At 37.7% G+C, this 14,438-nt stretch overlaps 1 protein-coding gene across 3 annotated transcripts in view; it reads left to right on the plus strand.

Moving 5' to 3' along the window:
- PHTF1 (putative homeodomain transcription factor 1) overlaps positions 1-12,256 on the plus strand; it is a 68,547-nt gene extending 56,291 nt beyond the window's left edge. For 2 of the 3 annotated variants that reach the window (XM_065906749.1, XM_065906757.1), the window contains 4 exons: positions 8,993-9,148; positions 10,249-10,344; positions 11,037-11,162; positions 11,716-12,256. In XM_065906749.1, the coding sequence (XP_065762821.1) occupies positions 8,993-9,148; positions 10,249-10,344; positions 11,037-11,162; positions 11,716-11,736 (399 nt within the window). In that variant the 3' untranslated portion in view covers positions 11,737-12,256. The remainder of the gene's footprint in view (positions 1-8,992; positions 9,149-10,248; positions 10,345-11,036; positions 11,163-11,715) is intronic. The other variant, XM_065906764.1, reaches the window with a different exon arrangement.
- The last annotated feature ends 2,182 nt before the right edge of the window (positions 12,257-14,438 follow it).

The following is a 14,438-nucleotide window of genomic DNA, read 5'->3' on the forward strand; positions in this document are numbered from 1 at the left end:
GCTGCAATGAACATTGGGATGCATATATATTTTTCAATTATAGTTTTGTCTGGATATATGCCCAGGAGTAGGATTGGAAGGTCATATGTTGTAACTCTGTTTTTAGTTTCTTAAGGAACAGTCATATTCTGCCTGGTGATAGTACCAATTTACATTCCCATCAACAGTGTAGGAGGGTTCCTTTTTCTCTACACCCTCTTCAACATTTATTATTTGTAGACTTTTTGATGATGGTCATTCTGACTGCAGTGAGGTGATACTTTATTGTAGATTTGTTTTGCGTTTCTCTAATAATTAGCAGTGTTGAGCATCTTTTCATGTGCTTTTTGGTCATCTGCATGTCCTTTTTTGGAGAACTGTCTATTTAGATCTTCTGTCCATTTTTTAATTGGGCTAATTTGGGTGTTTTTGTTATTGAGTTGTATGAGCTGTTTGTATATTTTGGGAATAAAGCCCTTTTGGTCTCATCATTTATAAACATTTTCTCCTATTCTGTAATTTGTCTTTTTGTTTTATTTGTGGTATCCTTTGTTGTGCAAAAGCTTTTAAGTTTAATTTGTTCCCATTTGTTTATTTTTGTTTTTATTTCCATTACTCTAGGAGATGGATCCAAAAAGATATTGCTGTGATTTACGTAAAAGAGTGTTCTGCCTGTGTTTTCCTCTAGGAGCTTTATATCATAGTATCCAGTTTTACATTTGGGTCTTTAATCCATTTTATTTTTGTATATGGTGTTAGAGAAATTTTATAATTTCGTCCTTTTACACTTAGCTGTCCGTATTCCCAGCATCATTTATCGAAGAGACTTTTTTCTCCATCGTATGTTCTTGCCTCCTTTATCATAGATTAATTGACTACAGGTTTGTGGGTTTATTTCTGGGCTTTCTATCGTGTTCCATTGATCTTATTTCTGTTTTTGTGCCAGTACCATACTGGTTTTTTTTTTTTTTTTCCTTTTTTTTTTTGGTTGGTGGGGTGCAGCAGACACGATCCCCATCCACCTCTGCCCAGAGCCCGGGACCCCTCAGCATACTGGTTTTATTACTGTAATTTTGTATTGTAGTCAGAAGTCAGGGAGCCTGTTTCCTCCAGATTGCTTTGGCTATCGGCATATTTTGTGTTTCTATACAAATTAAAAAAAATTTTTTTGTTCTAGTTCTTTGAAAAATTTCATTGGTAATTTGATAGAGATTGCATTGAATCTGTAGATTGTCTTGGGTCGTGTGGTTATGTTAACAACGTTAATCCTTCCAGTCCAAGAAACCAGAATATATATGTATTTATCTTTCCATCTGCTCTGTCATCTTCAGTTTCTTTCATCAGTGTCTTATAGTTTTTGGAGTACAAGTATTTAGCCTCCTTAAGTAGGTTTATTCCTAGGTATTTTATTCTTTTTGATTTGATGGTAATTAGGATTGTTTCCTTAGTTTCTCTTTCTTATCTTTTGTTGCTAGTGTATAGAAATGCAACAGATTTCTGTGTATTAATTTTGTATTCTGCAACTTTACCAAATTCACTGATGAGCTCCAATCATTTTCTGATGGCATCTTTAGGATTTTCTATGTACAGTATCATATTGTCTGCAAACCCCGTGACAGTTTTACTTCTTCCTTTCCAATTGGATTCCTTTTATTTCTTTTTCTTCTCTGAATGCTGTAGCTAGGACTTCCAAAAGTCCTAGCTTCTTTCTGTTAAATGAAAGAAGTGAAGTCGGGCATCCTTGTCTTGTTCCTGATCTTAGAGGAAATGCTTTCAACTTTTCACTGTTGAGTATGATGGTCGCTGTGGGTTTGTGATATGTGGCCTTTAGTACATTGAGATATGTTCCCTCTATGTCCAATTTGATGGGAGTTTTTAATCATTTAATGGATATTAAATGTCAAAAGTTTTTTCTGCATGTATTGAGATAATCATACAGTTTTTATTCTTCAGTTTGTTAATATGTACTGTATCACATTGATTGATTTGTGGATATTGAAAAATCCTTGCATCTCTGAGATAAATCCCACTTGATCACGGTGTATGATCCTTTTACGGTATTGTGGGATTCAGTTTGTTGCATCTATGTTCATCATGGTTATAGGCTTACAGTTTTCTTTTTTGTGTGTAATTTATTTGTCTGGTCTTGGTATCAGAGTGATGATGGCCTCATACAGTGAGTTTGGAAGTGTTCCTTCCTCTGCAGTTTTTGGGAATAATTTCAGAAGGATAGGTATTATCTCTTATCTAAATGTTTGGTGGAATTCGCCTGTGAATCTCTCTGGTCCTGGAGTTTTGCTTTCTGGGAGTTTTAAAATCATAGATTCAACTTCAGTATTTGTGAATGATCTATTCATATTTTCTATTTTTACTTGGTTCAATCTTGAGAGAGTGTACCTGTCTAAGAATTTGTCTGTTTCTTCTAAGCTGTCTGTTTTATTGATATATAATTGCTTGTAGTAGTTTCTCATTTCTAATTAACTGATTTGGTCCCTCTCTCCTTTTTTCCTGATAAGTCTGGTTAAATATTTATCTGTTTTGTTAATCGTTTCAAAGAACAGACTTTTAGTTTTATTGGTCTTTTCTGTTGTTTTCTTAGTCTATTTCATTTATCTCTGCTCTGATCTTTTTGATTTATTTTCTTCTTCTACCTTTTGGTTTCGTTTGTTCTTTCTCTAGTTGCTTTATGGATAAGGTTAGGTTGTTGGAGATTTTTCTTCTTTCCAAAGGCAAACTTGTATCCCTCTAAACAACTGACTTTCTGTGTCTGATAGGTTTTAGATAATTGTGTTTTCATTTTCTTTTGTCTCTAGGTATTTAAAAAAAATTTGCTCTTTGATTTCTTCAGTAATCCGTTGGTGGTGGTGGTTTTTATATTGGTGAGAACTCAGTCACATAGCTATACCTAGTTACAATCAAGATTGAGGAATGGATCCTAGCCTGTTCAAAAGGCCCCTGAAAAGGTGGGGGGCCCTGTTTGAAAAAGCAGGAAAAAAGTGCTGTTAATGATACCAAAATATAAAGCTTTTACTTTTCTTCTGTGGTCTCTCTCTCAATTTGTCATAGTGGTTTTTTTTTGTTTTGTTTTGTTTACTTTTTAAATAATTGTAGTATAATTGCTTTAGTGTTGTGTTAACTTCTGCTGTACAGCAGTGTGAATCAGCTGTATGTCTACTTACATTCCACACTGGTTGTTTAGTAGCATTTTGTATAGCCTGCTTGTGATTTTTTTTCCCCATGTAGTTGATTTCTAATCTTGTAATGTGGTTAGAAAAGATACTTGATATAATTTCAATTTACCAAGGCCTACTTCATGGACCAGCATGTGATTTATCTGTGAGAGTGTTCCATGCTCACTTGAAAAGAATGTGCATTCTGCTGCTTTCAGATGGAATGCTCTATAAATATCAATTAAGTCCATCTGAGACATGTACACACTGCTGTATTTAAAACAGATAACCAACAAAGGCCTACTGTATAGTACATGGAATTGTGTTCAATGTTATGTGGCAGCCTGGATGGACGGACAGTTTGGGGAGAGTGAATACATGTGTATGTATGGTTGAATCCATTCACCGTTCACCTGAAACCATCACAACATTATTAATTGGCCAGGCCCCAGTACAAAACTAAAAGTTTAAAGAAATGTCAGTTAAGTCTATCTGGTCTAATGTGTCATTTAAGGACTATGTTTTCTTACTGATCTTCTTTCTGGATGATCTGTTTAATGATGTAAGTGGGACATTAAATCTCCTATTATTGTGTTACTGTCAGTTTCTCTTTTTTAATGTCTGTTAACATTTACCTTTAATATTGAGGTACTCCTGTGTTGGGTACATATGAATATACAATTGTTATTACCTTCTTTGATTGACCCCTTGATCATTATGTAGTGTCCTTCTTTGTCTCTTGGAACAGTCTTTATTTTAAAGTCTATTTTGTCTGACATAAGGATTGCTACTCTAGCTTTTTGATTTCCACTTGCATCAGTTCAGTTCAGTTGCTCAGTCATGTCAGACTCTTTGTCACACCATGGACCTGCAGCACACCACCTCGCCTGTCCATCACCAACCTTTGGAGCTTGCTCAAACTCATGTCTATTGAGTTGGTGATGCCATCCAACCGTCTCATCCTCTGTTGTCCCCTTCTCCTGCCTTCGGTCTTTCCCAGCATCAAGGTCTTTTCCAGTGAGTCAGTTCTTCTCATCAGGTGGCCAAAGTATTGGAGTTTCAGCTTCAGCATCAGTTCTTCCAGTGAATATTCAGGACTTATTTCCTTTAGGATTGACTGGTTTGATCTCCTCGCAGTCCAAGGGACTCTCAAGAGTCTTCACCAACCCCACAGTTCAAAAGCATCAATTCTTCTGCACTCAGCTTTCTTTATAGTCCAACTCTCACATCCATACATGACTACTGGAAAAATCATAGCTTTGACTAGATGGACCTTTATTGGCAAAGTAATGTCTCTGCTTTTTAATATGCTGACTAGATTGGTCATAGCTTTTCTTCCAAGGAGCGAGCGTCTTTTAATTTCATGACTACAGTCACCATCTGCAGTGATTTTGAAGCCCCCCAAAATAGTCTGTCACTATTTCCATTGTTTCTCCCTCTATTTGCCCTGAAGTGATGGAACTGGATGCCATGATTTTCTGAATGTTGAGTTTTAAGCCAACTTTTTCACTCTCCTCTTTCACTTTCATCAAGAGGCTCTTTAGTTCTTCACTTTCTGTCATAAAGGTGATGTCATCTGTGTGTCTGAGGTTATTGATATTTCTGTCAGCAATCTTGATTCCAGTTTGTGCTTCATTCAGCCTGACGTTTTGCATGATGTACTCTGCATATAAGTTAAATAAGCATGGTGGCAATATACAGCCTTGACATACTCCTTTCCCGATTTGGAATCAGTCTGTTGTTCCATGTCCAGTTCTAACGGTTGCTCCTTGACCTGCATACAGATTTCTCAGGAGGCAGATAAGGTAGTCTGGTATTCCCATCTCTTTAAGAATTTTCCACAGTTTGTTGTGATCCACACAGTTGAAGACTTTGGTGTAGTCCATAAAGCAGAAGCAGATGTTTTTCTGGAACTCTCTTGCTTTATCGATGATCCAGCAGATATTGGCAATTTGATCTCTGGTTCCTCTGCCTTTTCTAAATCCAACTTGAACATCTGGAAATTCATGGTTCAAACATACTGTTGAAGCCTGACTTGGAGAATTTTGAGCATTACTTTGCTAGCATGTGAGATGAGTACAATTGTGCGGTAGTTTGAACAGTCTTTAGCATTGCCCTTCTTTGGGATTGGAATGAAAACTGACCTTTTCCATAACTTGCATGGATTACCTTTTCCATCCTCTCACTTTCAGTCTGAATGTGTTTCTAGATCTGAAGTGGGTCTCTTGAAGACAGCATATATATTGGTCTTATATTTGTATCCATTCAGCCAGTCTTTTTAATTGGTACATTTAATCTGTTTATATTTAATTATCACTATCTATGTTCTCAGTTATCACTATCTATGTGATGCTGGGACGGATTGGGGGCAGGAGGAGAAGGGGACGGCAGAGGATGAGATGGTTGGATGGCATCACCGACCCAATGGACATTAGTTTGAGTAAACTCCGGGAGTTGGTGATGGACAGGGAGGCCTGGCGTGCTGCGATTCATGGGGTCACAAAGAGTCGGACATGACTGAGCAACTGAACTGAACTGAACTGAATGTTCTTATTACCATTTAAAAAATTGTTTTGAATGTGTTTTTGTAGATCTTTTTTTTCTTCCTGTCCTCTTTTGTTCTCTTGTGATACGTTGACTATCTTTAGTGTTGTCTTTGGATTCCTTTTTCTTTCTTGTGTGTACATCTATTTAGGATTTTTGGTTTGTGGTTGCCATGAGGTTTTGGTGTAGCAGCCTATATATATACAAAATTGTTTTAAGTTGCTGATCTCTTAATTTCAAATGCATTTTAAATAGCCTGCATTTGTACTCTCCTCCGCACACTGTTTCTGGTTTTAATATTGTATTTGTGTGTGGATGGTTTTGTACCTTTACTGCATGAGCCTTTACTAATGAGCTTTTCATTTCATAATTTTCTTATTTCTAATTGTGGCCTTTTTTGTTTAAAGAAATTGCTTTAGCATTTGTTTTAAAGCTGGTTTGGTGGTGCTGACTTCTTTTAGCTTTTGCTTGTCTGTAAAGCTTTTGATTTCTCTATCAAACACAATATTGAGCCTTGCTTGGTAGTCTTGGTTGTAGGTTTTCCCCTTTTATCACTTTAAATACATCATGTATATTTATATTATAAGGCCACTCCCATCTGGCCTGCAGAGTTTCTCCTGAAAAATCTGCTTATAATCTTATGGACATTCCCTTTTATGTTATTTGTTGCTTATCTCTTGTGGCTTTTCATATTTTCTCTTTCTTTAATTTTTCTAAGTTTGGTGACTGTATGTTCAGCGTGTTCCTACCTGGGTAATCCCATATGGGATTCTCTACGCTTCCTGGACTTGGGTGACTGTTTCCTTTCCCATGATAGGAAAACGTTCAAATATTTTCTCAGTCCTTTTCTCTCCGTCATCTCCTTCTGGGACCCCTATGATGGGAATGTTGGTGCATTTGACATTGTCCCAGAGGTTTCTTAAACTGTCCTCATTTCTTTTCATTCTTTTGTCTTTATCCTGTTCTATATCAGTGATTTCCACCATCCTATCTTCCAGCTCACTGATTCATTCTTCTGCCTCGTTTATTCTTCTATTGATTCCCTCTAGTGTATTTTTCATTTCAGTTATTGTATTCTTCAATTCTGTTTGGTTGTTCTTTATATTTTCTAGCTTTTTGCTAAAAACTTATTGCTCTTTGATCCATTCTTTTTTTGCGTTCTTGGATCATCTTTACGATCTTTACTTTGAACTCTTTTATCAGGTAGATTCCCTGTCTCCAGTTCACTTAGTCGTTCTTCTGGAGTTTTACCTTGTGCCTTCATCTGGAATACATTCCTTTGCTGTGTCATTTTGTTTAAATTTTTGTTTGTTTTGTTTTAAACAACCAATTTACTGTTTATTTTTTTATTTTACAGATTTTAAATTTTTGGCTGTGCTGTGTCCCCATGGCTGCACATGGGCTTGCTCTAATTGCCGAGTGGGAGGGACTCTAGCTGTGCTGTGTAGGTTTCTCGTTGCGGCGGCTTTTCTTGTGGAGCTGAGGCTCTCAGCACATGGGCCCTAGTACTTGCAGCATGTGGGCTCAGTAGTTGAGGTTCATGGGCTCTAGAGCATACAAGCTTCAGTAGTTGTGGTGCACGAGCTTAGTTATTCTGAGGCATGTGGGATCTTCCCAGACCAGGGATCGAACCTATGTCCCCTGTGTTGGCAGGTGGACTCTCAGCCACTGGACCATCAGGGAAGTCATCTGTTGTTGTTGTTTTTTTTTTTTTTTAATGTATGTAGTAGATAAGTTACATTTCTTGACCTTGGCGAAGTGGCCCTCTGTGGGGGATGTCCCGTGTGTCCCAACAGTATTCTCCCGCCTATCTTGTTACCCAAGGGCCAGGGACCAGCTGGTCTCAGGGTGGTTTCTGACCTGTGCTTGCAGCGTTAGTTCCAGGGGCTGCGGGATTGTGCCTTTCTTGCTTCTGGTACCCGCCCTGGTTGGTGAGACTGGTCCACAGGCTTGTGCAGGCTCCCTGTGGGAGGAACCAGTGCCTGCCCACGGGCGGGTGGAGTGGTTGCTGGCCCTCTGGTGGGCCAGGCTGTGTCACGGGGCGTGTCTCAAGGTGGCTGTGGGTCAGGAAGTGTTTGGGCAGCATATCTTTTGATGAGTGGGACTGTGCTCCACCCTCTTGGTTGTTTGGCCTGAGGTGTGTCAACACTGGAGCTTGTAGTAGGCAGTTGGGTGAGGCCAGGCGTTGGTGCCAAGATCCCAAACAAGATGTTTACCTCCAGTCAGAGTTCACATCTCTGTGATACTCCCTGATATGTCAGCTGCCAGCTTTTATGACCCCGGGGAGAGCCACCCTACGCCCTACTTCCTCAGGAGACCCTCCAGCGGCAGCTGGGAGGCCTGGCCCACTCTCCTACAAAGTCACTGCTTTTGCGCCCAGTCCTCTTGTGTGCACCCTCCGTGAGTGGAGTTTCTGTTTTCCCCAGTCCTGAGGAGCTCCTGCGATCAAGCCCCACTGGCCTTCAAAGCCAAATGTCCTGCGGATTCCTCCTTGCAATGCCAGATGCCTAGGCTGGAAAGCCTGGGGTGGGCTCAGAGCTCTCACTCTTTGGGGAGAACTTCTGTGATATAATTATTCTCCTGTTTGTGGGTCACTCACCAAAGGGGTATGGAATTTGATTATAATTATGATCATGAGTGTGCCCCTCCTATCATCTTACTGTGGTTTCTTCTTTATATCTTTGAATGTAGAATATCTTTTTTGATAGGTTCCAGTTTTTTTTATTGATGGTTGTTCAGCTGTTAGTTGTGATTTTGGTGTGCTTGTGAGAGGAGATGAACTCAAGTTTCTTTTACTCTGTCATGCTATCTCCAGTCCTCCTTGTTTGGGGGAAAAAAAACTTTTACCTGAAAACTTGACACATAATAGGTGTTTGATAACTGGTGGCTGCTGCTGTTATTCAGATCCTGAAATGGGGTGAAGAACTGATCCTCAGGATTTTCTAGTCATGTAAGTGGAATGCACAGCAGGTTTTAGGGGGCTCTGCTAGTCAAATGCAAATTTAATACTTTGAAAAATGGCCACCATATAATTGTGAGTGGGCACGGAGCTTGGAAATGCATTTGTCTTATTTCACTTATGTTTTCTTCCTTCGTTATTTCCAGATGCTTGCTGTTCCTTATGGAAAGAAGAAAATGTAGGGAAGCTTAGAGAAATACATAATACTTTATGAGTATTAAAACTTCTGCTCTGAGTATTAAAATGGTGGTATCTTGTAAATGTTTTTAAATCGGTAAAGGAGTAATTACAGTAATTAATACAAGTGAAAAACTTAACTTTTTTCTGGTCTTTTTCATAGGTACTCCGTGGACATAAAACTTTCCTAAATGATGCTTATAATTGGGAGTTTTTAATTTGGGAATCAGCTTTACTACTTTTCTTACTGCGCTTAGCCTCATTGGGGTCTGAAACCAATAAGAAATACAGCAATGTCTCAATATTACTTACTGAACAGGTATTGACTGGCCCTTGATAGTGGTTAGAAATTCAGTGGTTAGAAATGGTATAGTAAGATTTGTGCAGAAGATTCAGGGGTGAGTCTAGATTCTGTCACGTTCTAGCTATGTAACCTCATACCTTACGAGTCACTCCAACCACATAGTTGTCTCCTGTAGAAAATGAGGATAATATCTTCCCCACCTGCTCCCAGGATTGGGTGCTGTGCTTCCTTGCTCAGTTGTCTGACTCGTGTTTACGACTCCATGGACTGTAGCCTGCCAGGCTCTTCTGTCCATGGGGATTCTCCATGCTGCTTCGTAGTATAAAGATTATTTTTGGTGGTGGTAATGGAGCATGCTTTTAATCTCATGTTCTGTGTCAAGTATTAGCTCTTTAGAGTACCTGTCATTTAAGTATGTTTAGTAAGCTTCTTCACTTTTTTTTTTTAGTCATAGAATACATTCAGTGTTTGAAAAATACTTGCTCTTTAGTATGTGAGTAGATATGACGATTGAGAAATGTTTCTTTTGAATATAAAGTAGTATAGAGTTGTTTTTTTGCTTTTAATTTCATGTTTAACAGTAAGTTTTAAATTAAAATATCTGATATCATTAGGTTTTTTTGGGGGGGGGGGGAAGAACTTAGAATTATAGTGAAAAATTCTTACCGTAAGGGAAGAAACAAGGAATTAGTAAATTAAAAGTAGCTATCCTATCTTCTTCCATTCCATGAATGTTTGACAAGGATGTTAGATTTTGGGGGGGATACCAAGATGAATAAGATATAGTTTTTGAACTCAAGGAGTTTACATCTTGTTAATATAAAATTTTCATTGTTTTGATAAATTGCTTCATCATTATTTTTTCTTCACTAAATAGCCTTTTTTTTATCCCCGGATGTGACTGATTAGGATGGGGATTGGGTATGTGACATATGTGCTCTATAAATATAGCTACTAGAATTTCAAATTTTATTTTAGTTTAAAATATTGCCTTCCAAATCTGCCATATTGAATGCAATATACACACACACACACACACACACACACACACACACACACACACATATACATATCTTTTACATGACATTTGCCCTAATCTCTATTCCTTCCCTTAGATTAATTTATACCTTAAAATGGAAAAAAAGCCGAATAAGAAAGAACAGCTTACCCTAGTAAACAATGTGTTAAAGCTGTCCACCAAGTTGTTAAAAGTAAGTAAAACCCTGTGATACATTTTTATTACCGTTTAATTAAATCAATGCTGCACTTCTTGGAGAGGACCTTAGTAACAGATAAATGCTGTGTAAATTCAAAATACAGACTTGATAGTTGGGGTTAATGACTGTATGAGAAAAGTTTCCCAATTTATTACCCAAGTTCTAATGATTGCTATTGTCTGTCACATTTGAAAATTACATTAAAAAATGACAAATTGCATATTGCTTGAATCCACCTTTAAAAACTTAGCTAGTGGAAGACTAGGTGAGAGCCCATTCCAGGTGTTTATTTATTTACATTATTATTTTTAAATTTTTAAATTATTATTTTAAATTGATGTATAGTTGATTTACAGTGTTTCACATGTACAGCAAAGTGATTCAGTTATGCATATACATATGTTCTTTTTCTGATTCTTTTCTATTATAGGTTATTGCAAGATGTTGAATATAGTTCCCAGTGCTATACAGGGTCCTTGTTGTTTATCCATTTTACATACAGTACTCTGTATCCGTTAATTCCAAATTTATTCCTCTCCCTCCTCCCCCTCATTACAGATTTTTTGAATGTAGCTATTGAACATCAGGAAAGAGGTCATCCTCACCCAAGACTCAAAAAACAGTGATGATCACTGATAGCTATTGTGAAACCATGTATTTCATCTCAGTTCTTTCATGTTTTTTAGGAGCTGGACACACCATTTAGACTCTATGGACTGACAATGAATCCCTTAATCTACAATATCACACGAGTAGTTATCCTTTCTGCAGTCTCAGGTGTTATAAGTGATCTTCTAGGATTTAATATAAGAGTAAGTGAGATTACCACTCTGTAGCATCTGCCTTAGTCTTAAAACTTACTAGTATGTATAATAATCTTTAACCTTCCCAGTGTATATGTGTGTGAGAGAGAGAAAGGGGGAGGTAATGGGGGAAGGTGGGATGGAGGGAGAGAGTGGCTGGCATGGAAATAATTCTTCAGGTAGAGAAATAAGCATTTGAAATAGACTTTCAGCTTAGATTTTCTCATTTTATACAAGCACAATAGACTGTGCTCTTGAATGGAACAAAAAGTCAAGTTTGAATCTCATGTCAGTTTAATAGCATGGGCTGGGGTGGCCTCTGAGCTAGGGAAATGTACAGAAGCAGAATGAAGGAAAACTAGAAACCACCATGAGCTGCAGAATATCGGGTTTGATCCTGGAAATTTTTAATGTTTTTTTCTCTATGATGTTTTATGGTTGCTATTGCCAGAGTTGATACTTTTTTCTTATGTAAATGGCTCTTGGTTTACATGTAAGTGTACCTGTCAACCCCACCTATTTGTCTTAAAACTAACTGATTTTGGTGATTTTCTTTTCTCAGCTGTGGAAAATTAAGTCATAAGCTGAGTCATGTGCCTGGACTCTCTCCCCTTGCTGGCATCAGCGCTTACCCCATTAAGGAAAGAGATGACTGCAAACCCGTGAGACACCCACCTGCTTGTTCATACGCAGAGGTGCCTTCAGCTCTCCTATCTAATGAATCGTGTTTTCAGAGGAACAGAGCCTTTTCCAACTGGGCGTGCATGCTAAAAACCTGTATTTTCATGGTTTTCAAATAGTATGAATGGTCAGGAGACTGAAGACTGTTATGTTATAGTAACTTAAGGACAACTTTTTAAGTTAGGAAATTTATTCTGGGCATTTCAATGCTGCGACAGTTATATTTATTGGAAATAGTCTTTTGGGTAACTATGGTAGATGCCCAAAGCATGAAGCAAAATCCTTTATTGGAAATATGCAAATTCAGTACTTTTCTATTACAGTCTATAGAATTGGATATTTCATTTCTCTGGCAAAGAGAGATCAAGTTTAAATTTAGACTATTTTAGGTTGAACCTGAATAAAAGAACTTTATTGGAGAATTTCAGTTTCTAGGCTTTTTTGTTGTTGAAAGAAAAAATAACCTTTAAACTGTGATTTTCTGTGAAACTATGGAGAAATTTTCAATTAGTTGATAATTCTGAAGTTAATCCTAATAACTGTATAGTTCTTGGTGAAACAGAGTCATGCATATAATATGGCATGTAATTCAGCATAAGACATTTTTCTATTCACACCTGTCCGTGTTCACCATACAATATGTCTTCCATTTTGAATTGTCTGAGCTGTTTCCCATCACAGTACTAAGTGAAGTGTTCAGTTTGTTGTGCAACGCAATGAATGTATTTAACCCTCAGTACAGTCTCAGGTCTTCAGTGTCTATACTGAGCCAAGCTGTGCCATTGATGATTTGGGTTCTCTTATCAGCATCCCCTGTCACACTTACATACATACACATATGTTAATGAAAACTAATAATCTCCATGTAATTCCTGCTCATTAAGTTACCCACTTTGAAGAATCTCTTGAGGCAAATAGAAAGCCCACAGATCTTAATGATGAGATTTTGTGAGTATTTGAATGGGAATAATTAAGAAACTTTATTATTACATGTGAAGTATGTACATGCAAAGTCAGTGCATCATATATACATATCCTCATATGACAGGAAGATTTTTGAAGTTTAAAGATGAATTTCTCGAGTCCAGGGATTGAGTTCAGACCTTTCTGGATTTATATCCTTGGCTCTGCTACTCATTAGCTTCATAGTCCAAGGCAAGTTACCTAACATTTTTGCACCTCAATTTCCTTACCTGTGTAGTGGGGATAATAACTACCTAAAAGGGTTGTTAAGGTCAAATGAGGTTATCATGTAAGGTACTTAGCATAAAATACTTAGCCCTTGGTAAATCCACAATAAACATTTGTAATTACTATTTAAAACCCTTTAAAAATATTTTGCTGACAGACTTCCTAACTGTGAAGATAGAAACAGAGAGGGCAAGATAACTGAACTAGAAGTGGATTACCAAAAGTTTGCAGCCAGTCTAAATACTGCATGAGAGTTACAATTTTTTTTTTTTTAAAGTAAAACCCATTTATAGTGATTTACCTTTGGAAGGAACTAATCTGTAAAGGCACTTCAGTGTCTTGACAGGTGACTCATAGAAGTCATAAGGAACAAGAACAATTATCTTGAAGCCAGGATTGAGCAGGCTCTGTGCAGATTTCAGGTGAAGAAAGTGGATGACTTTATCTTTTTTCTCCTACAAAAACACTTCTAATTTTATTTGAATTTTTTGCACATTGAATTCTTTAGCTTAAATGAAGTATTTAGAATTGTTTACTCCTGTGAGTTGTTTCAGTTATGGTTTTGATGGTTTATAATTGGTTTAAGTGATTTTTCAGGTGGGTAAATTTTTCTGTATGTGTACTTGCTCATGTCAGAAACTTGAAAATCATTTTTTTTATCTGCACGGGGTCTTCACTGTGGCGTGCAGGCTCTTCATTGCCCTGCTTCAGCTTCCTCTAGTTTGCGGTGTGTGGTTTTCTCTGGTTGCAGCTGGCAGGCTGTCTAGTTCTGGCATGTGGTCTCTAGAGCACATGGGCTCAGTAGTTCCAGTCCAAGGGCTTAGTTGCCCCATGGCATTTGGGATCTTAGTTCCCTGACCAGGGATCAAAACCACATCCCGTACATTGGGAGGTGGAGTCTTAACCACTGGGCCACCAGGGAAGTCCTAGGAACCATTTTTGACTCTTGCCTCTCTCATACCTCACATCCAGTCACCAAGTCTTTGAATAATTATCTTTTAGATGTTTTTCTAATCAGTCCATTCTTTTCCATCCCTGTTTTTACCACCCTCATCTAAGTTAATAGCTTCTGTTTTTGAACAGGATTCTGCTTTTCTGCTCTTAAATATACATGGCATTCCTCTTTCCCATACCCACCTATTCATCTCAAAAACTAATGTGTGTTTTTTGAAATGCAAGTCTCATCATTTAGAATCCGCTAATGGTTTAGTATTTCTTTGAAGGTAAAAATCTGAAATCTTTTAGCAAGGTATATGGGCCTTCCTTGTTGAGAAATATTTTCGAATCTTTATGTTTGAAAGATTTTTGCTGGGCATAAAATTCCAGTTTTAGAAATGTTGTTCCTCTACTGCCTCCTGAGTTGCATTGCTTCTGACAAGAAGTCTGTTCAGTCATTCTCATCTTTGTTGTTCT

The sequence above is a fragment of the Muntiacus reevesi genome, chromosome 1 (assembly GCF_963930625.1).
Source record: "Muntiacus reevesi chromosome 1, mMunRee1.1, whole genome shotgun sequence".
Taxonomy (NCBI): Eukaryota; Metazoa; Chordata; class Mammalia; order Artiodactyla; family Cervidae; genus Muntiacus; species Muntiacus reevesi.